This window comes from Trachymyrmex cornetzi, unplaced genomic scaffold (genome assembly GCF_001594075.2).
Source record: "Trachymyrmex cornetzi isolate Tcor2-1 unplaced genomic scaffold, Tcor1.1 scaffold1354, whole genome shotgun sequence".
NCBI classification, from domain to species: domain Eukaryota; kingdom Metazoa; phylum Arthropoda; class Insecta; order Hymenoptera; family Formicidae; genus Trachymyrmex; species Trachymyrmex cornetzi.
The window spans coordinates 28,989-54,152 of NW_017295933.1; the positions used below are offsets into that span (position 1 = coordinate 28,989).

At 27.9% G+C, this 25,164-nt stretch overlaps 3 protein-coding genes across 4 annotated transcripts; 1 reads left to right on the forward strand and 2 right to left on the reverse strand.

The window, feature by feature from the left end:
• The first annotated feature begins 2,413 nt into the window (after positions 1 to 2,413).
• On the forward strand, positions 2,414 to 6,480 carry LOC108770829 (nucleolar MIF4G domain-containing protein 1 homolog). 2 transcript variants are annotated; one of them, XM_018522556.1, is made up of 9 exons: positions 2,414 to 2,952; positions 3,218 to 3,509; positions 3,633 to 3,909; positions 4,209 to 4,493; positions 4,558 to 4,745; positions 4,911 to 5,086; positions 5,171 to 5,523; positions 5,950 to 6,081; positions 6,190 to 6,480. In XM_018522556.1, exons 1-9 carry the CDS (start codon positions 2,517 to 2,519, stop codon positions 6,478 to 6,480), a joined length of 2,430 nt encoding a protein of 809 aa, XP_018378058.1. In that variant the 5' UTR covers positions 2,414 to 2,516. The 2 variants fall into 2 exon arrangements, with proteins under 2 accessions (XP_018378058.1, XP_018378056.1); XM_018522554.1 differs by having other exon boundaries at positions 3,218 to 3,909.
• Positions 6,481 to 7,186: 706 nt separating this feature from the next.
• LOC108770840 (lysozyme) lies at positions 7,187 to 9,904 on the reverse strand. The gene is made up of 4 exons (XM_018522575.1): positions 9,779 to 9,904; positions 8,175 to 8,351; positions 7,450 to 7,523; positions 7,187 to 7,374 (listed from the first exon to the last, which is right to left on the reverse strand). Exons 1-4 carry the CDS (start codon positions 9,843 to 9,845, stop codon positions 7,234 to 7,236), a joined length of 459 nt encoding a protein of 152 aa, XP_018378077.1. The 5' UTR covers positions 9,846 to 9,904; the 3' UTR covers positions 7,187 to 7,233.
• A 1,760-nt stretch (positions 9,905 to 11,664) lies between these two features.
• LOC108770824 (uncharacterized) lies at positions 11,665 to 24,693 on the reverse strand. Its single transcript, XM_018522550.1, has 8 exons — positions 24,288 to 24,693; positions 19,832 to 19,999; positions 18,975 to 19,048; positions 18,754 to 18,888; positions 15,092 to 15,176; positions 13,985 to 14,155; positions 12,039 to 12,112; positions 11,665 to 11,960 (listed from the first exon to the last, which is right to left on the reverse strand). Exons 1-8 carry the CDS (start codon positions 24,349 to 24,351, stop codon positions 11,820 to 11,822), a joined length of 912 nt encoding a protein of 303 aa, XP_018378052.1. The 5' UTR covers positions 24,352 to 24,693; the 3' UTR covers positions 11,665 to 11,819.
• Between the last annotated feature and the right edge of the window lie 471 nt (positions 24,694 to 25,164).

Below are 25,164 nucleotides of genomic sequence, written 5' to 3' on the forward strand. Positions count from 1 at the left end.
CCCTAACTCTATCTGGAACGGATGGAAACCGTGCATATTCTGTTCCAATTGAATCGTTCACAATACTACACTTTGTGCATTCCTGTGTACGTTTGTGTTAAGATGTATTAAGTAATTGGAAAGACGCTCAATGAAATTGGCAATAGCTAGCGGAGATCTAACTAATAGCTAGCGGGTATCTAACTAAATTTTTTAATAGTTTAGCAAAATTCTTCTTTCCATGTACCCTAAAAAATTCATTTTAAGGGTACATTCTGGTGTAAAATTTTCAAAAAAACATCTATTTTTATTGCATATTTTAATTGTACAATATTTTAAGAATACACTGTCAAAATTTCAAGAAGAAATTCGAAGAATTAACGGTTCTACAGCCTAGAGATCCTATAATAAGAGTTTGACCAAAGCGGATCAAAGATAGCGGTTAGAAGGAGATATTACTTTCTTTCTCGTATTACGCATGCGCAGAAAGCGTGACACCGTATCTGAACGGCATTTATTTACTGAATATAATTCATTTTATATTTATTAATTTTAAATTAATTAATTGTGTATCTTGAAATGGGTGAGAATTTTCACTTCATTTCGAGATACACAATCACCCCCCTGATTAGAGTTATCTGTCTCTTTCTATTCTTCGAACTCGTTTTCCGACAATGTACGAAGCTATCCGAAGAATACCTAATGGATCGAGATAGAGAATCAGAAGTTGTGTCCGCTTTGCCTAAACTCTTATTGTAGGATCTCTACTACAGCCAAAAGAGGGTGATCCCGATTGACCACGGCTCGATTGGACACCACCAATCACAGCGACCAGGTGCCTAGGAACTTTGTAGTCTCAAGCGCTGTGAGTGGCTCGTGTCCAATTGAGCCGTGTCCAACTGGGTGCCACCCTCTCTATCCTACAGCCAATCAACACGCAGGAAAAGCTTGTCGTACGACAAAAACGCACAAATGAAATATCGGCCTTAACCCGCGGCCCCGCGCTTTTCATCCTTTACGTTCAGCAGACTCAATAGTTTTGCAACCGTTTTGTGATTCTTCGCTGAGATAGGACGATTCCTTTAAATCTAAAGGCCGTTCTACAATAAGTTGCAAACACCCCGTTGCCAGTCGCAAAGGTTGGCAACTACTATATTGGCAAAGTGCTATTTCCGGTTGCAATAGATAGTCGCGGTTGCCAACGGAGAGTTGCCCAATTTTTAACTCCTTGGCAACAGCAACTGTCTACCGTAACATCTTAGCCAATCAAATATTGTGTTCGAAAAGCGCGAAGAGTGAAATGAAAGTTGTTGTTATATATTGGTGGTGTTTGATTTATTTCATTTTCATTTCGAGAACATCTCGAATATCTATCAAAGACATGAAAATGGACTGCGCGATCTGTGTGTCAAAATGGTCGATAAGGATGAGAGAGAGGGACCGTGGTAGACGGCCATTTCTATCTCTTTCCATTGAATGGTGTAATGGGAGAGGGAATGAGAGGGAGATTGACCGTCTCCCACGGTCCCTCTCTCTCATTTTGTCGATCACATTTGATACACTACTTAGATACGGATCGCGCAGTCCATTCTATGTCTTTGATATCTATCACATAACCTGCTTGATATATTCTCTTCGATTTTTCAGCTACAGCAAATAACGACGGACGTTCTACTTTCTGAATGGCTGTTTCAATATAAATCGCAACTTTCGATATCCAAATGTGGATTAGGGGCTCTATTCTTGAAAAGAAACGTATACGAAAGTCTAGGGAAATACTATAGTATACGTAACATATACTGTAGCATTTCCCTTGACTTTCGTATATGTTGCTTTTCAAGAATAGAGCCCCAGGTGTTGCAATAGTTTACAACTTGTGATTGGCAACTTGTCACTCCGCAACTGGCAACGGGGTGTTTGCAACTTATTGTAAAACGGCCTTAAAAGTATAATCGAATCAGCGCGACGAATCAAGGCCCGTCTACAATACACGTAGTAAGGGCCTGCGCACAATAGAGGAACAAGAATTAGATATTAAGATTTCAACCTATCAGAAACCGTGTATTCCGATGTAATCAGTTTCTGATAGGTTAAAATCTTAATATCTAATTCCTGTTCCTCTATTGTGCTCAGGCCCTAAGAAGTAAGAGTAAGAAATTGACCAATCAGGCGTCGTCTACAATACACGGAGTAAGAAGTAAGAGTAAGAAATTGACCAATCACAGTCGAATGTGAGAAGAATAATCGACTGTGATTGGTCAATTTCTTACTCTTACTTCTTACTCCGTGTATTGTAGACGGGCCTTCACAGTCGAATGTGAGAAGAATAATCGACTGTGATTGGTCAATTTCTTACTCTTACTTCTTACTCCGTGTATTGTAGACGGGCCTTTAAACGATTGCAAAACTGTTGAGTCTGCTGAACGCAGCCATTCTGTGTTTTTATTACATTTGCTTTTATTGGTATATTATAAACGTTATTATATATATATATCTCGTAATATTTTGAACATTAGTTAAGAACATTTCTTCGCGAAATGGGGCGTATTCTGCATAAAGGAGTACTAAATACTAAGAGCAACAAATCTAAATCAATACAGAAAACACGCAAGCAATTGCGTAAAGAAAAAAGACAACAAAAGAAAATAAGTAGAGCAATGTATTATCAAAAGAAAAAATCGAAAAATCAATCGGAACAAATTTTGGAAATATCAAGGATTAACAATAATAAATCGATGAAGATAAAAGAGAAAAATAATGCTGAGCAAGTACCATCGACGCAGAAACGACAAAAGCTTAAAATTGCGAAGGAAGAAAGAATGCAAAAGAATGCGAAAAAGCAAAAGATCACACAATTAAAACAGGCCAACCTGGACGAGGATAAAGCGATTAAACAGTTGGAAAAGCAACTGAAGTTAAAGAAACGAAAAAGTAAATCTGTTCCAAAGTCTTTTGTATCAGATGGATTAGATTGTATCCTTTTAACAATTTATTTATTGCTAGAAATTTTTTCATCATATTAATGAATTGTTTATTCTATATATTAATGAATTGTTTATTCTATATGAAGTAAAAAAGAGCATGTATATGGGAGTTATTCTTAAAAATTGTTAAATTATATTTTTATATTTTATACTATATTTTCATTATGATTTTATATTTTAAATTTATAATTTCAGATTTATACGTCATAATTGTTTGATTATAAATCATTTATAGTTCCTTAACTTTTAATTAGATCTTTTGGATTTCTGTAATTCAGAAAATAGGAGTCACATTGTTGAAACTGAAAAGCAGTTGTTAGAAACTGGAATGAGTAAAGAATTTGAAGAAGACTTGAATATGGCTATTGGTGAGGATGATACTGAGGATGGAAATGAAAAACATGAGGAAGACAGTGTAGATGATAATGAAGATTCTGAACAAGATTCAGAAAATGAGAGTCGTTTATCTGATAAAAATATAATTCAAGTTGACAGTGGAGAAATTTCTTTAGAAAAAACAAATACAATAAACATTAAATCTGAAAAGTATATACCAAATGAAGAAGAAGAGACAGTAAATGAAGAATCTAGTCACAGTAATGCATCAAAGCAATCAGATGGAGAAATTTCTTCAGAGGAAACAAATACAATAAATATTAAATCTAAAAGATATGCACCAAATGAAGAAGAGGAGACAGTAAATGAAGAATCCAATCACAGTAATACATCAGAGCAATCAGATGATAATGAAGACTTATGGGAAGATATTTATGGAAGGCAAAGAGACAAAAAAGGCAATATTGTATTTAAAAAATATGTACCACCTGATGTACGCATTGCAAGTAATATTTTTTCTGATAGTGAAAAAATTAGTAAGTTAAAGAAACAGATGAAAGGTATTTTAAATAGATTGGCAGAACAAAATATGCATACCATTGCAAACCAGGTAATTAATTATTGACATGTAGATGTTATTTAGTTAAATATAAGGATGTTACACAAGGAAATTGATAAACGTTCAAAAATACTTTTAGAATATATTATACATTGTTATATATAAATTTTCTTATTTAAAATATAATCAGAATATATTTGTCGATTTCCTCATGGAACACCCTATATATAAAAATAATAAAGTAAACTTATATTTAAAGTTATATTTAAAAGTTGAATATCTTTATTGAAAAGAGTATTATTTGTGACTGATAAACATTATCTGAATTTATTATCTAATTTTTATTGTAGGTAGAAGAAATGTACATGTCAAACAGTCGTAATTGTATGAATATAATGTTATCCACACTAATGATAGAAAGTATAGTTGCACCAATATTAACTCCAGACCGACTTATCTGTGAACATATGATGTTAATCACTATACTACATGCAAATGTTGGTACAGAAGTTGGAGCACATTTTTTACTGACTATTGTAGAAAAGCTTCACCACATGTTGGAAGAATCTCATTGTGTTGAGAATAAAGAATTGGATAATATAATTCTTATTATTTCACATCTCTATAATTTCAAGGTAAAATATTATTAACGATACTTTTGCATTATTGCAGAATATATTTATGATTCTATTTTTCTAGGTATATGGTCATCACCTTTTATATCAAATATTAGAGAAACTAGCAGCAAAATTTACGGAAAAAGAAATTGAACTGATTTTATTGATTTTAAGGACAGTAGGTTTTCAGTTAAGGAAAGATGATCCAATTGCTTTGAAGGAACTTATATTAAATTTACAACAAAAAGCAAATAATGCTACTCTGGAAAAGTAAGTCTTTATATTTTAAAATACTATATCTATACTGGACGCTCCCACATTCTATTTTAAATTATTTTTCCTAACTGTTCTCTGTATAAACCTGTATTTCTTGGAATATTTTTTAATATTTATTATTTTTATTTATGTATATTATGTATACTATTGTCTTTGTAGTTCAAGAGTCAAATTTATGTTGGATGTGCTATTGGCAATAAAAAATAATAACATGAGCAAAATACCTCAGTATGATCCATCTCGGATAGAACACTTGAAGAAAATACTAAAGAGTTTTATCCATAAGGGCAATAATGTTACACAATTTAATGTAACTTTAGAAGACTTATTAGAAGGTATGTAAAATACAATACATATAATACAATTAAAAAAACTAACAGTTTTAAAAAATAAGATAGGGTATTTTTATTTTTTTTTAGCTGATGAAAGAGGAAAATGGTGGATAGTAGGCTCAGCCTGGTCCGGTCTTAAGGATATTGGTAAATTAGAAAAAAATTCAGAAGACAAAAAACAAAATTACAGTAAAGACATATTGGAGTTGGCACGAAAACAGAGAATGAATACTGATGTTAGAAGAGATATCTTTTGTATACTTATGACAGCTGAAGATTATTTAGATGCATTTGAAAAAATCCATCATCTTGGTTTGAAGAACCAACAACAGAGAGAAGTCATTTATGTTATCTTCAATTGTTGTATTCAAGAGAAGAAGTTCAATCCTTATTATGCTGTATTGGCGCAAAGGCTATGTGATTCTGACAGAAAATATCAGGTACATAAATATAATTCTATCTATAAAATATTGTTGCGTCTGTAATCTATGCTGCAAGAAATTCTTTAAAAATTAGCTTAGAATCAAAATAAGAAAATCAATGCATTAGGAAATCAATTAGCAATCTAAGGAAAAATCGATTTTTCTAATAGTACTCTAGCACTTAAAAAATAGAAAGGTCTGTTAGAAAGTATTGTTCTGTAGATGTCTATTGCAATTATTACTTTATTGTATTATTTTACGTTCAGTAAAATTGGTATTATTATATTGTTGATACTAATACAACTATATAGTTTTTTATTGTTAGTGAGAGTGTTGAAGTATCGACTTTATGAATAAATAATTAGTGTAAAGATTTCTCTCCAAGCGCAATAGTATATTTCTTATGTATATGTTCTAATAAGTAATAACGATTAATTATTATAGTTAACTATACAATATGCATTATGGGATAAGTTGAAGATGTTGGATGATTTTAATACAAAACAGTTAATAAATCTGGCAAAATTCTTGACTCTTTTATTCTTGGGCAAAAGTCTTTCGCTTTCCATTTTAAAGGTATGTATATGCCTACATCAACTTTTTTAGTTATTTTTTACTTATGTAATGTTTACTATGTTTATTACTATTATATTTAATTTTTATTTTCGCATATAACAAATACAGGTGATTCAATTCACGGAATTAGACAAGTTAACTATGAGGCTTGTACGGCAAATCATGTTGGGAATATTATTACATGAGAATGAAGAGGCTTGTTTAGAAGTATTTGCAAAGATATCTTTATCCCCAAAGTTGCAAACTTTTAGGGAAAGTCTTAGATTATTTATAAATCATTTTCTTGTAAAAAATATATGTGCTGCTGAAAACTTGCAAGAACATAGTGAACTATTGAAGAAACGGGCAGGATTGGTAGATAAACTTTTAAGTACACGAGAGTCAAAACTTATATTTTAACGGATATTTTTATAATAATTAGTACTTACGTAAAACATTTTTTATATGTTTATATTATATATCAAATTCTAGGTATTCAATGTAAATATAAAAAATATTATTCTCTTTCGAAACATATTTATAATATGATATATAAATACCTAACATTATTCAAGTTTTTTTTATTTTATGATTTATACATATATATATATATATATATATATATACACACACACACACACACACACACAGGATGTCCCATTTTAAATGATCTAGCCAAATATCTCGAAAACTAAACCCAGTAGATAAAAATATTTCAGACAAAAGTTGTTTGACTCGAAGGGGGACATACGATGGTGCCATCGATTTGACTTTGGATAGTCCTCTGAAGGTCACATAAAGGTCACCTTTAATTTTTTAAATAGAACCCCTTATTTCTCATTGCACATTCTTACAGCTCATCTCGAGAGCTTTCCAAAACACTATAATTAAGTTACTTTTCGTTAAGTACTAGTTAAGTTATAAAGCAAGATCGGGACTGATCCGGCCGATTAAAGCAAGATCGGGGCTGATCCGGCCGACTAAAGCAAGATCGGGGCTGATCCGGCCGACTAAAGTAAGATCGGGGCTGAACCAGCCGACTAAAGCAAGATCGGGGCTAATTCGGCCGATTAAAGCAAGATCGAGACTGATCCGGTCGATTCATATCAGAATCTAGTTTTCGAGATATTGGGCTGGATCATTTAAAATGGGACACCCTATATATTATTTATTTCAATATTCCCCTACAGTTTGTATACACAATTTATATGTATTCTCGTAAACACTGTGTAACGTATTGGTACAGCCGCTTGCGCCAAGTCGATGAATACGTACATAATCATCACAGTTAATTATTCCATTTCCGGTGCAATCCTATTTAATTAACGCATATTAGATAATTTACATCAGTAAATATATGTATAAGTTGAAATGTAAATATGATCTTACCCGACTAAATATGGCCATATAGTTTTCTACCGTACGAGCAGCGCAATATGCATCTTTGGCACAGCTCCTAAAAGCTAAAGGAAAAAAATTTTTTAATTATACGTTTTTTTAATATTACGTTAATTATAAAATTTATATTTGTTAGTAATACTAAATAATATCAGAATGTAAACTATAAGAGTATACTTCGATTTTGTATACTCGGAGTTCTCAAAACTGATTTTTTTCAACGCGATTAATGATTGAAGAAGAGAATCATAGATATATCTTTTCGAATTATAATCTAGAATATTCATATGAAAACAACATTGCATTTTATATATCCTTCTTTCACAATTATAAATATTTTTGGAGAAATATCGCTTATATTTGCTTCTACAATTAATTAGTAATTTGAAGACGTGCATATCCTACACAGGTATGTAGTATTGCTTTATTTTTTGATAACTTATTTCTAAACGTGAACTAATATATATATATATACACATGTGACTCCATTTTGTTAAATTGATTTTGTTAATTTATTTTTAGCTAAACTTTCTTATATATGCTTAAAAAAAACACAATTTTTTCGTTTTCGTTTTCTTTTTAAAATATAGTATTACATATATACATAAATATAAGAACGCAGTTATAATATGCGTATAAAAAAATAGAAAATGAAATTTATTTTTAATAAACATTTAATGTATAATTTCCTTTTTGTATGAAAAAAAGCAACTCACTATCTTCATTATCATTATCGCTTTGCCCTCCGTTTACATATGGTCTGCCAGCATCAATCCAATATTGTTTTGTTATATAAAAAGGTCCACATACCGGTCCATCACAGCCTACAGTGATATTACATCCTGAAGTAGCTTCGCATATACAGCCTATGCATTTTTGCGATATCTCTTGAGCTGTAACGAATAACAGAGATATAATAATTATTATGTTCTTCATTATTCGCGTAGAATGTCCAGAACACTTCATATCACCTTTCACAAATTTTCTATCAACTTAAATTGTTTTATCAATTAAATGTTTTTATCAATCTTCCATAAATTATAATTTAATGTTTTGACAAAATATAAACAATAAACAATTATAAATATTTGTGATGTTTCTTACGTTTATGGTAAATATTTGAAAACAAAGAAAATGCGAATAGTCCAATTCACACAGACTTCCTATTTATACATTATTTGTCCACAAAAAAAGATGTGAAAATTCATGTTTTTATGCACATGCAGATTTATATGTATAAAACATATGGAATCGTTACTTAATATGAGATGATTTATAATTTTCTTTTACTTTTAAATATGTTATATATATAACTATTTTTTATAAATATTATTAACCAAATTTATTTAATAAATAACAAACGTTTTGGCATCATTCCGAGCCCTCACCAGTGGATACATTACTTAAGTAACACATGAACACATATATGATATGATATTACGTATATCTACTCACAGACATATCTGCACAGACATGATTGGTTTTATAACGTCATAGTTAAAAATATAACTCAAACCAGTTTATTGTAAAACTAAATTTGTTTAGAGGTACCTATATATTGGCCAAAATTTTTCTTTTTTATTCGATTTATAATATAACTTTATTCAGATATTATTTCTATTTTGTTATCTCGATAATAAAAATTATTTAAAATAGGTAAATTATTCAAATTTTAGTATATATTGGGAATTCCTCAGTATCATTGAATGAAATGTATTTCCCGAATCGTTTTACTTGGAAATATTTATATATTTTGAAATATCGTTTTACTTGGAAATATTCACACAATTAAAATACGACTTAATATATGCAATTATTCCGGATAACACAAAAATCGAGGTATAAAATATTTTTAAAACATTTTTGCGAGAATTATCTAAAAAAATGTTTTAAATATATCTAAAAGATGTCTTAAAATCATCTTATGTCCCGATTTTAAAAAAGGATATTTATAAATTTCAAAATTAGTTATAAAATGCTAATTGGGGAATCTTTTGTATGCATAAAGAAATGATAGAGAAAGGAAAAAAAGATAATTATTGTTATTATTTAGTCATTATCGTTTATTATTAAGTAATATTCACGAGCTTTAGATTCATATCAGCCTTCAATTAAGATTTATAGTTAATTGGTTTATAAAAAAATAATCTAATATAATTATTGATTTTTTTTTTTTTAATAAAAATTATTTGATTTCTATAATAAGACTTATAATAGTATGACATAATTATGATCACATAATTTGCATACATTTGAAGAAAATTTGCGTGTTATATATACAACTCTTGTACTTTTTCATTAAAAAAAACCGATAGCTCACCGAAAGTATTATGTACGCAAAACAGCACAATTATTGTAATCGCAATCCACGAGACTTTCACAAACATCTTGGAGATATATTGATGTTGTTGATCCGCGAAAAGCAACGTTACTGCTATGTGAGTTGATCCGCACTTCTCGATGACTGCTTTTTTTATACCGCATGATGAAAGTGAGAAGTAAAATATAGATACGATATATGATGATTCAGGATGAGTGGGAAAAGGAAAAATCATTTGAAACGGCTATGACTGAAAAATTTTATCGTTGTTGCATTAAAAGAAAAAGAGAAGTTATGAAAACAAGAATTATAAGTAATGGAAAATTAATCGAAGCACTGATGATCAGTATTAATTCAGAATCATTATTCCGATCAATTCGTCGAGATTTTATTTTTAAATATAAGATTATATTTAATGTGAGATTTTTTAAATATAGAACGAAAATATACTTTGTAGAAAATCTATACATACACACACATAAAAATAATTGTAATAATTAATTTTGAAAAATTCAAAATATTTCATAAAAATAATTCTTAATTTTTAATGTTTATACTATAAAAATAACTCTTGAACCAACACAACACAAGCGTTATCTCTGATTTGTTTGCTTATTGCAGTTTCATGTTTTTCTGCTATGAAGCGGATATCAATTTATAGTTTTTTTAAATATATGATTAATATGCCGCTTTATCACACACGCTACATAAATTCAAACTATTTGATGAAGAAAGAAACAAGAGTAGATGAACTTTTAAATATACCGATTTATATATATTTTTTATATATATATATACTGATATTTTTATAATAACGGTAATACATAAATAAAACATATATGTCATGAAACATATACGTACATATATACGTATTATATATATATATTATATTATATAAAATTCTGAATAGATAATATCTTATTAAAAAGCTTATAAAAATAAGAAAACATACATATGTGAAGTGTACATATAAAAGAATCATTAAAAAGTGTATGCAGCACTAAATAAAAAATTAATTGTGCAAAAATAGATAGGGGAAGGTGGGGGAACTGTGTGGACCTAAGGGGAATTTATTGCCCTGGAATGGTTTTCCAATTAGTAACATACTTTAATAATATATGCAATTTTAATAAAACAAATTAAAAAATACAGACTTACTACCTTATTTTCTGAAAGCTAAAATAACAAGAAAAGTGATTTCACTTTTTTGTATTTTTCTGACTAACAATGTATTTACGTCGTATCTTTTATAGTTATATCTTAAGAGGACCTTTTGCATAAAAATTTCACCACGGTGATGTCTTCATCTATTGGAAAAGTACCAAACAATACCAAAACAAGATGCGCATAATTTCCCCATTTGCCCCTATGAAAGTAATCTAAATTAGCCAAGTACGAGGTAAATGCAGTACAAAAGTACAAAGATATACACAGCTAGCGGTCGGATATTTTTGGGATGGACCTCCTCATACATCATTAACAAAGATATATCTAAATCTTAAAAAGAAATCTTAAAAAATTTGTTTAGTTCTTATGAGATAAAAAAATCTTGTTTAGTTCTTATGAGATATTGTTTTTAATTTTAAAGGTTCACATTAAAATTCTATTTTTGAGGTTAAAAAGATATTAAAAATAAGATATTACATACATTTAAATTGATAGAATATTATTTTATTTTCTTCTCTAATACAATGGTTTTATACAAATTTTGTATAATACGGTTTTAAAATCAAAGTATAAAAATTTTTCTTTTTTTATCTCTCTTAAAATTACAAATATTAAACTTCTGCAATTTTATTATAATATAAATATTATATAAGTAAGATTTCCCTATAACATTCTTTTTCGTACAAAAATACATAGATTAAATATAAAATATATTTATATATATCTTCTTTCTTTATTATGTAATCTCTATCCATGACGGCACTCGATACTATTTGTTCGAACGTTACAACAATGATTTCAGAAGCAATTTAGTATAAATATGTCTACTAATGTTGATTTGTATTCACATAAAAAATCATAAAAGATGTATCTATTATTTACGTTCGAAGGTTTGTAAACATAATTTGTACTTGTTCTCGTAATCACTGCTTAGCGAGTTGTTGCAGCCGGCTGAACCAAGTCGATGAAGACGTACATAATCATCACAATCGATTACTCCATCTCCGTTACAGTCCTTTAATTGCGCTATCATTAGAGTTATGCAAAGATTCATATAACATGTAATACATGGAAATCTGAATGTTGATTTTACCTTACTGTGTTTAGCCATATAGGCCTGTACCGTATAACCAGCACAGTACAAATCATTAACACATTTGTAAAAAGCTAAAAGAAAAAGAATTGATTATGATGCACATATTTATTATCATAATTATAAAATTTGTATTTATTAATCACCAAAATAAATAATATTAGCATACGAACTATGAGTCGATTATAAAGAGGAAGGTGATATTATGGCTTCTCATTTAAATGTCATACAATAACTTTATTAATAATTAATATTGAAATTTAAAATTTAACAAATACATTCAGCAAAGTGTCGTTTAATCTATTTTAGGTTCAAAGTTATAAAATATTTATTATTTAGGACATTATTTATAAAAATGTGACAGCATTTTATTATAGGTTGAAAAAAAATATGAGGGTAATAATGTGGCTTCTCCACAAAAATAGATTAAAAAATTGATTTAAAAATTTGATTTTGTTTAAAAAAGAAGTATTTGGATACAAAATTATATATTTACAAATAAAGGATTGCAGAAAGTATGCAAATATATATAATATATACTCAGTACTAAAAGTCTATATAATATTTATATGTAACGTACAGATTAACAGTAGAATTACAATTAATTAATTTAGTAAATAATTATTTTTATATAAAAATTTTGAAAAAGAGGTCGTCAGCAATTAGCATATACTACATTAGCAAAATGCTGTTGTTTAACTTTGTGTAACTCTAAATGTGTATAACTAAATAAAATGTTAAATAACGAACAAGTATGACCGAGTGTACATATTCGTGTGATTCAAATTTAAGAACAATGAAGAAGTACGTACATACCAAAATTAAATGTTGAAATACATTTTAAAAACTGCTTGAAAATAAAACTGCATTTTAATAAATCCGACTATTTGTGTATTAACTATATAAGAATGTGTGTATAATAGCGCTATGGTGTAAGCCTAGGACGAGCGGACAAATAATTATTATTCATAAATATAATTATTATTTCGCTGTCTATATAGCAAAGATGCCATTATATAGCTACGAAGGCCATGATATCGTTCCTCCATTATTACTAATTTAATGCTAACAATAAATGTGTGTGTGTCGTCATATTAAATTATCTACTATGCGGAGAAAATAATGTTATATTAATATTATTTCTTTCTCTATATATATGTAATCAGTAATGTTAGTACTAAAAGATACCTAAACATGAATCACATATACATCTATTTTTTTAAGTATAGAGGAAGATCACCGATACCGACATACCACTTTGTTTTTAGACAATATTTTTTAAACAAAAGGTAAAAATACAACTTTAAAAACATAAATACAAAGTATAAAGTGTCTTCTATCAGATAGTATAAGCAATTTTTATAATACTGTTTGCAATTTTGCAATAATTAAGTTTTTCGTAAGTTATGCAAAAATGAGCGTCTGACAAAATGGGCTCCAAAACTGACATAGTAGGCAATATAATACCAATATTTCTATTTTATAAATAAAGATATCCTATTCTGTAAAGAAAACTAATTTATGAAGCTATAAATATTTAAAATGACATAATATTATCAATAATACAGTTACTATTATTTTAATTGCGCAATTTGCAAAAGAACACTGTAAGAATTTTCTTCCCAGATTCATAGAATTGGTTTTTAGCTGATTTAGTATAGAAATAAGCCACAAATATATAAATTATGAGTTTGCACTTCGTTAATTAGCTAAACAGATCATGATTTTATTAGTATTAACAAAGTGCAATAGTTAGTTTCTGAGAAATAAGGGGATGTTATTTTAAGAGACCTATGTCAATATCGGCGACTTTCCTCTAATATTATCTTTTTTCATCTCATTCGCGAAATATATAAAAACAGCGCTATGTATAATATACGTATAAATAAATGAATAATGAAAATTGTTTCTAATAAATATTCAAAGTTTTTGTAAAAATAACAAACCATCGTCATCATTGCTCGACTCGCCCATTGGAGGTGGTTTGCCAACATCTTCCCAGTAGTATTTTGTTATCGAAAATGGTCCACATACCATGTTGTTACAACCAATACTAATATTACATCCTGTGCTAACTTCGCACAAACAACCTAAGCAGACTAACGACACGAGTTGAGCTACAAATATAACAAAAAATTCGAATATTATTAATATATCAAAGCTAGTATAACTGTATGATAAATTCCTTAATAAAAATTTCCAGAAAATTCTGAATGTAATTTTTCAGAATTTCTATTTCTAAATTTTTTAAAATCTCCATAAGTATAATATTATAATTTTTTAGAAAATTTTTCAGATTTTTTACATGAATTGAAACGCTTTTCTAAAATGTTGAGAAAGCCTACATCTTCTCTGGAATTCATATATGTGGAAATATTCTAAAATTTTTAAGATTTTTTATTCCGTAATTTTTGAAAATACATATCTATAAAATCTGAAAACTTTTAAGATAACTTTTTTAAAAATTTTCGTAAATTTTAAATGCGAAAAATTCTAAAAAGTATCATAATTTTTTTACCAAGGTATTATTAAAAATATAGAATCATAAATATTTTTAGAAAATGTTATTAAATGCAAACTACTATGATAATACGCACTTAATAAAATTCTTGATAATCGAATAAACAATTTTACTTTGAGCGTAAATTTAATATTATTTATATATTACTAAAACTTATAATCGCGTATTATATAAAACGTTCCAAATATAAATTATGCAAAAATGCTACATTTGTAATAAAGCATAAATGATAATACATTTTGAACATGGTAGGTACTATAATATAATGGATACTACTTATATGTTTGAAATTATATCACGAAATTATACCACGGTATAGTTCAATTTTTAAGGAATTTTGAAATGTTTTTTTTAAGTTATCAATTTCTCCAATTTCTATGTGAATATTATTCTAGATGTATAACACGTAAACTTTTATAAAATTTACAGCCACTGAATATAGTAACGTTTTTCATATACTTATTCGAAAGAAAGACGTGTATCTTATAACTGTCACTTTTTCTTAGAAAATGGAACAACATTGACATCTCACCGTAAGTATAAACGCAAAATAGCACGATTATTGTCACGGCAATCCATGAGACTCTCGAGAACATCTTGAAAATGTGCTGTTGCTGCTACAGCACTGATCCGCAAAGAGCAAGGTTTATTACCGAACTATGACTACGTTTACTCGATTTACGTCGAAGTTAAAATACCGATTATGAAACTGGCCAATTAGCTGTTTCTCTGAAGAATGAAATGACTATGATTGGTCAATTTTATAACATCGATATTATAACTTTGACGTAAATCAAGCAGTATAAACGTAGTCAATGTTAGTCAACTGATAGTAGATAATCCGCTTTTTGTTGTTTCCGATGATTGCTTTTTTTTACGCTTCTTATTTTTATATATGCAGCGATAGCAACGGAGTAATGAAAAAGTGGTATAGAGATGTGAAGACATAGAACGAACAAAGAAATAAGGAAAAACCATTTAGAGTTCCGAAGAATTTTATTTTATTTTTAAAGGAAAAAAGATTAAAATTTTGAAGTATTGGAAATAGTCGTTCACCCTAGTATGCCCGACAAATATAAAAATTTGTAATTAAGCTACAGATTATATTCACTCAAAATTTTTACGTTAAAAAATATGCATTCATATATTTATTCAAAATTGCGGGTTTTTAAAAATATTTATTTATGAATATATATATTTAGCCATTCACAATACTTGTAATTATATCTGATGTAAGCTTACAATAATCGCTTACCAGAAATTATTAAACATATTCTTAGTAATACTTATATATATTTCTTTTTATAGATAAGTTTTAGATAATCTAGAATTATTTTTAGCATTTCATAGCTTATTTTAATTCGAGTTTAGATTGTGTGTGTATTGTGTGTTTAAATTATAGCGTTTTTGATTACTCTAAAATAAACGCATTCACAAAATGTTATAATAATTTAAATGTAGAAATTTATAATTCTTAATAGCAAAGGGACGTCTCTTTAGGACGTCTCCTTAGCACGTTTCTTTGTAATCCAGGGACTTCCTGAGAACATCCTGTGGACTATCAAATGAGTACTTTATTATGTCCTAAATATCATTCATTCACAGAATGTTTGAGTCTTAAAGACGTCCATCCGTTCTAAAGAACGTCCATCCGTAATCTTTGAGACAATTCTATTACTTAATTCCCGTACTATACAAAGATTTCTCCAAGCAATGTCCTAAAACATCCTAAAGACGATTGCAGGATGTACCTCGGACAAAGTGTGCTAAATTTGCAAGATTCATATATTTTATAAAATATTATTATATTCATTTACTTCGTTAGTACAAAAAAAATACAATCATATCTCGCACTCAGTACATGCGAAAATCCAATACAAATAATTATAATATATCTGAGCTTATACATAGAAATTTGATGGCGGTTATATAGAGATGTTATATAGAGATGATTTTAAATGTGAGAAATGACACATTATATAGACACTAGTAGACCTAGAATATTAGAAAAATCCAAAATCAGATCCCAAGGATTACAAACGGATATCTTTATAATATAGGACTTCGGATTAGAATTTTATGGAAGTGTTAAGGATTTTTAGGCGCTTATTAATTAGGGCTAAGTTTCTAAAATTTTCATCTTAGTATAATATCCCATACATATCTGTCCCAGGATATTCAGGATCATCCTGAGGATGTCTTGTACTGTTAAAAATTTCTGTGTATAAATGAGAGAGATTCATAGATAATAATATTTTCCAAGCGTCACCATTTCTCTTTACCTTATATAGCTTATATGTACTTAGATGACATTTAATACACGACTTTAAACCGATGAAACTTTAATATATTAAAATAAATTAGCATAATATGCAACTGACGATCCTTGCACTAAAATATTTGCACATATTTATATTTTGTCTTTTTTTAACAATAATTATACATTATTATTACAACAATCGGATAACATTTAAGTAGCAAATTATTATTTACAAATGCGAGCAAGGCTAACAAATAAATCTGTTAAGCTGTTAAAAATCTATAAAATGAAGAAATTGAATTTGCTGGAATCGATTACAGTTAAATGTGAGAAATGACACTAGACACTATAGTAGACCTAGAATATTAGAAAAATCCAAAAACAGATCCCAACCCAGTCAGAAGTGATAATGGAATCGACGTCGATCGACGTCGATTTGATCCTTTCGACGTCGAAACGACATCGATTCGATGTCGATTCCATTATCATTTAATTCTGACTGGGAAGAATTACAGACGGATATCTTTATAATATAGGGCTTTAGATTAGAATGTTATGGAAGTGTTAAATCAATGTTAAATCAATTAAAGTAAAAAAAGAAATTGACTCTAAAATAATGCCTTTTATCCGTGACAAATTTGCTATTTTGTTGAAGAAATAAAAAAAATGTATATATACGAGAGAGTTTGAAAACTTGAATTTTGTAAAGTTTGAGAAGAATTTCAATGAAAATCGGGATCAATAAAAATCCCACATATTAAATTTTTAAAGCTTTTATTGTAATTTTTTTTTTATTTCTATATTAGCCATACACAGTCATACAGCATAAACATTATGTAAGTTAAAATTAATACAAGTGATGGATTAAAGCGTTTAAGAGACATCGCATAGACATAGACATGTTTTCTATAAAAAATATTTATTGCATATCAAATAGATTGCATTCTAATAGAATCTTTATCTATTAGATTGCGTTCTAATAGATAAAGTTAGTTTTTATTACATTCGGATAACAGCTGGCGAAAACCTTCTTCATTGCAGTTATACATGCAATACTTTAAGGTTTAAGGAGGTTGTAAGGGTATAAAACACATATATTAATATTTTCGCTTTAAATAAACTACATACATGTGAAAGTTGTGTTTATAACATTCTGGTTTTATTGAGCAACACATTTTTATAGGTTATTTATTTTATTTGTTATTAGTTTTATTGTTATAAACAAAAATTGTTAAAATAATAAGAAAATTCTAAATGTTTTTATATAAATATATTAAACATGACTTATGCAAAGTTTCATTGAGATTCACCATTAGTTTATAACAAATAACAAATTTTATTTATTTACTGAACAATTAATGTCTGCATCTCAAGATAACTTCACAAAAATATTGTTGAATTCCTAAAGTATTTATATAAAAAAATTGAGATTTTTATCATTATTTTATAATACATTTTCATATATTTATATTAGAGTACAAATTAAATAGTCTGTAATTTTTTCAAGTAGTTCTTAACATATTGCATTTGCCTTACAACCTCCTTAATGCGTAATACTTGCGTGCGTATATATTTTGAATACAATATTTTTCTTTTTTCTTAATATTTGTTACCATTCAATTTTGTCTGTTCACTGAAGATGATGATATAGTCGAAATGTATGACTATTATCTACTTATGTTTATGAAATTTGAATTATATTAACACGACTAACCAACTTGACTCATCAGCGCTCTTTTTATTTTTTTATTTCTAATATATAAAATTAAGTATAAAATTAAATAGTAAAAACATGGGCGAAGGCATCTTTATGAATTATTGTATAAAATTTTTAGTAAAGATATAAAATGGGTCTATATCGCAGATATATTTATATTATAACAATTAATTAATGGACGATTATTAAGTGATAACATAATATACATATGTTATTGATTTTGGAAGGTTCGTAAACACAATTTGAATCTATCCTCATATTTGCTATTAAGCGCACCGGTGCAGCCATTTGCGCCAAGTCGATGAATACGCAAATAATCTTCACAATCAATCACTCCATTTCCGGTACAGTCCTATTTTATTAACATAAAAATTTTATTAACATAAATGTTATATAAAGTGTAAACTGTAATCTTCGTATCAGAATCGAATTACTTACGTGACCGAATTTGGTCATATAGTTTTGTACTGCGGCAGCAGCACAGTAAGGATCATTGACGCATCTGGCATAAGCTGGCATAAAAAAGAAACCATGATTATGTATTATAGTATGTTATTACTTATTATATATATATATATATATTACAAAACTGTTATATTTATATTAATCAGATTATAAAATTTATATTTATTATATAATTACTAAAGTAAAAGATGTAGACATACAATTTACACGATTCTATTAACATTGATTGACCGCAATATTAACAGAATCGTTATTTAAAAGTTTACGTATAGTCAGTATTATAAAAAGTAACAAAAAAAGCAATCAAATTACGGTTAAAATTAATTAAATGTCAATTCTAATTAAATTATTAATTAAATTTGACACATAGAATTTCACGTAATATATGATGATCGCTATTTTATTTATTTCTCTGATAAAAAAACTGAAAAAAATTTTAATTATATAATAAATGAAGAGCGATATTATGTAATTAAGTTGGAAATATTCTAAAATATTCTGATAGAAACAGCATTGTATTTCTTTTTTTTTTAAATATAAACAAGCTAGGTAAGTATACATATTCAAAATGAAGTAAGTTATTTAATTAGATATTAAATATTTTTGCAAGAATATTTTGCATATTTTTCGTTTCTATAATTAATTGATTCTCGAATACGCGCATTTTATACAGATTTTGTAGAGTGTGTTGCCTGTAACGTGTGTTGTCTGTGTTCTATCAGAAAAGTTTAAAAGGAGCATGACTATTAAGAATGAATGAAGAAGAAAGAAAAATTATTCCTATGTGCTTCGATTATCTAAAATATTTTATTTAAGAGAATGTAACCCACCATTGTCGCTAAGTGGCTCGCTGTTTAAAGTTGGTTTACCAGCGTCAGACCAGTAACCCCATGTTATGGCAAATGGTCCACATACAGTTTCCGAACACCCGATGGTGGTATTACATCCTGAACTAACTTCGCATATGCAGCCTAAACAGACCTGCGATACAATTTGAGCTGTAATGAAAAATAGAAATGTAAACATTATTAATAACAATAAAAAGTTACCTTTTTTTATAACGTTTTAATTATTATTTTATTATAAGCAAAGTAATTTGTCGAAAGTAGAGTCGATGAATCAGAAATGTATTATCTAGATAGTATATCTATATCCATTCACTGTAGCTTTTTATTCTTCTCAAAAAAGAAATATAAGTTAATTTAAATAAAATATCGAAAATATTTATAAATCTCACAAAATAATTTTGATTAAAAATATATTTAATTTTTTTGAAGTCATGTAAAGTTTATTACAATCACATTTTATATCTTCAAGTCTATAGAAGAATTAATATTAAAAATGTTTAATATATTTCTCAATTATAATTAAATCTACCGAGAAATTCCTTAAAGACCTTATAGAAATTTGATTTAATACTGATCAATTTTAAATACTGGAAATTATTTATTTTAAGTCTTAAAAACGCTAAACAGCAGTGCTTTATACATACAATATATATATAATTATTTTAATATATAAATTATTTTAAAATAAATACATAATATACTTATTTATTTATCATATATATATAATTATATATCTTAATGTAATTAATAATAATAACAATAATAACGATAATGACGAATATTATAATGAAAAAGGTAATTAAATTTCCGTATCTTTTGCAGATTTTTAAAATAATTCTTCACGTTAAGAATCTGTGAGAAGTGTAAAAATGTGTCAACATTTAAAATCTGATTTAGAACACTTATGACATTACAATAAAAATATAGAGTTGTTTGGTACATTTATGCAATGTATATAATGGAATTGGCATTTTCGGTATGTGATATCACTTATATGTATATACATATATCTCGCAACATTGTGATCGCTTATGTATCGTATGCACGGGCGCGGTTGTTTTGCAGCGTCATGGTTAAAAATATAACTCAAATCGCACGAGGCTCATGAATTTAAACTACAACTCGTTCAGAGATGGTCATGGTAACTATAGTGGTAACCTTTCTTTCATTCGAATCACGATTCTTTATTCGTTTCTCTGTTATCTCTTCTTTGTTATATCTATAACAGATTATCTAAAGTTGTTGAGTTATTTAAACTAAAATCAATCGTCCATAACAACGACGTTCAACATTTTTTAATGATCATTTTTAGAGCCATTTTCAGAAATAGATAAAATCTTACGGACTAATCGTTTATTTCGTTTGCATAAAATAGAAAATATGATTTTCACAGGCGAACCGTAGATTGAACATGATTGGTCTAAAACTTAAAAGTGTCTGTCCAGTATTATTGAATGAATTATATATATATTATTGGCAAAAATCTGTTTACTTGCAGATAATCCATATTTTAATATATGTCATAATACGGATTATATAAATTGCAACTGTATCTGTATATTGAACATTTGCAATATGTATAATCAAATTTTATACATTCTATATAAATTTGTACAATATTTCTGCATTCGATTTGAAATATATGTATAATTATGAGAGAAAATATGTATAATGAGTAAACTTCATCAAATAATATGCCAAGGGTAATCGTATTAGATTATATTAAATTAGTTTATGATAATGGGTTAATGCGGAACTTCCAGCTAACGGTCCGCATTTTCTGAGTCAGATTACAAACGGATCATCTTGTAACTCCGACTGGTTGGGAGCGGCCTGAAACGACTTGTTTAACGAAGTCAGGGCCTTTCTATATCTTAATCTGTTTGATCGTTAATCACGGATACTGTAATCAATACCGCTAGATCTTTTATCGTTATAATCGATTAGTTAATAAAACTGTATAATTTAATTCAAGGCCAATACTTTATGAGTATAAAGCGTGGATATTACGTGTGAAACGATTATCTATTCTTTTCACTTATTGTTAGTTTACTTAAGACTAAAAACGATCATAGCAAAGATTGAACTCAGTTTCGAATACCAATTGAGCAATTTTTTGTGAGTAAAGAATGAAATTGGAGAGTTTAAGAAAATCTAAAAGAAGGAAAAAGAAAATAATTATTCTGTGCACACGCTTATTCTTATATATATAAATCTTGAATTGTATTTTATTTGATTGATAAATAAAAGTATTCTACTCATTGATAACTATAGTATTTCTTTTTAGATTGTTTTTAAAATATACGTATTAATAATTTGTTAAATATATAATTCCATTTTATTTATTTACATTTAATATATATTTTTACTACTTTATAATTTTAATTAATATTTTTAACATTTTATATAGGCCAAAATTTTTATTACAACTGTATATGATCTATTATAGCGAGGCTATTGCAATATAACACAGAAAACGATGAAATAATATACGAACATGAAGAAAGGAAACGCGGACATAAATGACATTTACATTAATGTAATCAAACATGTTTTCTATATTTGGATTTTGTTATCTTAATCATCATTAATGATGAATGGTTAAAATATGACTAAAAGAATATTAACTATAACGTTCAAATCGATTGCAAAGTTACATTTCTATAGAATCGTGTCAAATAATATTATATGAAGCTAGCTAGAGATTGTAATGAATTTATAATAGTATGATATAATTCATATAATTATAGTCACGTAATTTGGTTTTACCAATCAACACACAATATTTAAAAAATAATGAGAAGTTACAAATTAACAAAAAACTAATAAGTTTTTTATAGACTCCTTAAATTAAAACAATTTAGAAAAAAGATATAATATAAAATACAGGCAATAGGAGTCAACGCTGGTTATCAATTAACGCAATTCTTCTTAATATTAAAAATATAAATCTTGACTTTGAGTGTTCACTCATGATTTGAGCCTTCATCAACAATCTTTCCCCTTAGCGCAACCATTGGAATATTACATAACAAAATAATATCTCCAACGTTTTTCCTCTCAAAATTTAACCGGTAACTGTTGTGAGGTAATAGTCACATACTCACAAAGTTAGAAAGCTGAGTGGCAATGAGAACTCAAGCTTACACAGTCGACGCTTCTACACTGAATAATTATTTAACCGACTGTCGAAATGACAAGACACATATTGTTCTCGCAGTTATTATTTTTAAATTTAACGATTATTTTTTAACATACTAACGAGTACTAACAAAATGTTACATAAGAGAAATTTATTGTTCAGTGTTATCGACTGTGTGAGCTTAAGTTTTCATTGCCACTCAGCTTTTTAACTTTGTGAGTATGTGACTTACCTCACAACAGTTACCGGTTCAATTTTGAGAAGAAAAACGTTGGAGATATTATTTTGTTATGCAATACTCCAACGGTTGCTCTAAGGGGAAAGATTGCTGATGAAAACTCAAACCACGAGTGGAAACGTTCAAAGTCAAGGTTTATATTTTAAATATTAAGAATTGCGCTAATTGATAACCAGCGTTGACTTCTATTGCCTGTACTTTATGTTATATGTCCTTTCAAAAATGTTTTAAAAACATTGTCTGCTGACAAGTAATTACTAGAAAATATATACAATGCGATTAGAGATTAAAAAAAAAATGAGTGCTAAATACAATTTTAATTCTTCACATGTATATATACATATACATACATATATATATTAGAAATTTCATATATTATCTTATTCCTTAGATATTATTCCTTTCTTATAAGATTTTAAATCATAAATGTTATTTGTAATATTAATACAATAATAACAGAAAAAGATTAGTCTTTCCTACAGAGATGGAATAAGAAAACTCTTGAGATTGGTGACGTATCGTGTAACAATCAGGGATGCGGTCATGGATACAGAAATATTTTTAAAGAATTCCACGAGATGTTGACTGCTATTAATAATATACGGCTGATAAGAATTACTGCAGGAACTATGAGCGATAGCCGGATCTGATTAATCTTTTTTTTCGAATTAATTAAAAATTTATACAAAATTTTGCTCTTTTTGTACGAAACATAAGTTTAATAAAAGATTAAATATTTAAAACACTTTATGTAAAAATGAGTATAAAAACTAAAAAATTATGAAAAATGGGCAGTCAATTTGCAAAATAAATTTTAATGTTTGAAATCAAGATATTATTTTTTATTATTAAATATTTTAAAATGTGCAGTATTTCAAAATTCATAGTTATAAAAACTTTCAAACAATAACGTGTACATTTTCTTACAAAATTTTTTAATATTTAGTTACTACATAGTACAAGTAATACTGTTAAATCACAATTGTCATTTAGAGAAAAGTCGCATGTTATAAATCGCTTTTCTACAATAAAATAAAGGAACATGATCGATAGCTCACCGAAGGTACAAACGCAAAATAGCGCGGTTATTGTTATGGCGACCCACGAGACTTTCGCGAACATCTCGGAGATATGTTATTGCTGATCCGTGAGAAGTAACGTCTATTAGCGCACTGTGCTGATCGAGGTGATCCTCGCTTTCGAACGCTTCTTGATCATCGCTTTCTTATATACGGCGATAGCAACGCGTGATGAAGGCGAGGACAAGCGGTGAGGATACGATGACACAGGAAGAGAGGGGAAAGGAAGAACTGTTCGTGGCTGAAGGACGAGAATTTCATCGTCGTATGCGTCAGAAGAAAAAGAGAGAAACGAAATTCCGAACACGGTCGCAGAGTTTGGAAATAGCCGAAAATTAGCAACCGAACAATGTCTTGTTTCTTTATATTTACATTAAAAATTATTCTAATTCGCGTCAAGTAAATTTTTTAAATAATAGCACATGTATATAGAAACTTGAAAAAATTTTTTAAATATATATGAATTACGTGTAAACATCTTAAAACATAACAATATTTCGTTCTTAAAAATTAGAAGATATTCCACAGATGTCTTACATATAATTTTTATAATAACTAAAAGAAAAAAAGCTTCTATTTTATTATTTATCACAAAATTTTCAAAATTATTAAAAGTAACAAATATGATATTTACATATATCTTATAAATCTTCTAATTACGTTTAGATATTAATTCACTTATAACATCTTAGTTGAAGTTTATGAAAAATAAATTTTTTTATATTCTTCTATATGTACACTATATCTGTTATATATGTATGATAATCAATTTCTGACAAATTAATATATGTATCTATAGACTTGTTCTTTTTAGCTAAACTTATTACTCAGTCCATTTTTTCTCTTTTTTTCTCCA

Excerpts from the sequence above, each read along its gene's own strand:
- LOC108770829 (XM_018522554.1), top strand. The coding sequence starts at position 2,517 with ATGGGGCGTATTCTGCATAAAGGAGTACTAAATACTAAGAGCAACAAA. Across the intron at positions 4,746-4,910 it reads AATAATGCTACTCTGGAAAA|TTCAAGAGTCAAATTTATGT; the intron begins GTAAGTCTTTAT and ends TTGTCTTTGTAG. Across the intron at positions 6,082-6,189 it reads TTTCGCTTTCCATTTTAAAG|GTGATTCAATTCACGGAATT; the intron begins GTATGTATATGC and ends TAACAAATACAG.
- LOC108770840 (XM_018522575.1), bottom strand. The coding sequence starts at position 9,845 with ATGTTTGTGAAAGTCTCGTGGATTGCGATTACAATAATTGTGCTGTTT. Across the intron at positions 7,524-8,174 it reads CGATAATGATAATGAAGATA|CTTTTAGGAGCTGTGCCAAA; the intron begins GTGAGTTGCTTT and ends TTTTTCCTTTAG. Across the intron at positions 7,375-7,449 it reads ATATGGCCATATTTAGTCGG|GATTGCACCGGAAATGGAAT; the intron begins GTAAGATCATAT and ends TTAATTAAATAG.
- LOC108770824 (XM_018522550.1), bottom strand. The coding sequence starts at position 24,351 with ATGTTCGCGAAAGTCTCGTGGGTCGCCATAACAATAACCGCGCTATTT. Across the intron at positions 20,000-24,287 it reads ATTTTGCGTTTGTACCTTCG|CTCAAATTGTATCGCAGGTC; the intron begins GTGAGCTATCGA and ends TTTTCATTACAG. Across the intron at positions 12,113-13,984 it reads GTCGAGCAATGATGACGATG|CTTTTTACAAATGTGTTAAT; the intron begins GTTTGTTATTTT and ends TTTTTCTTTTAG.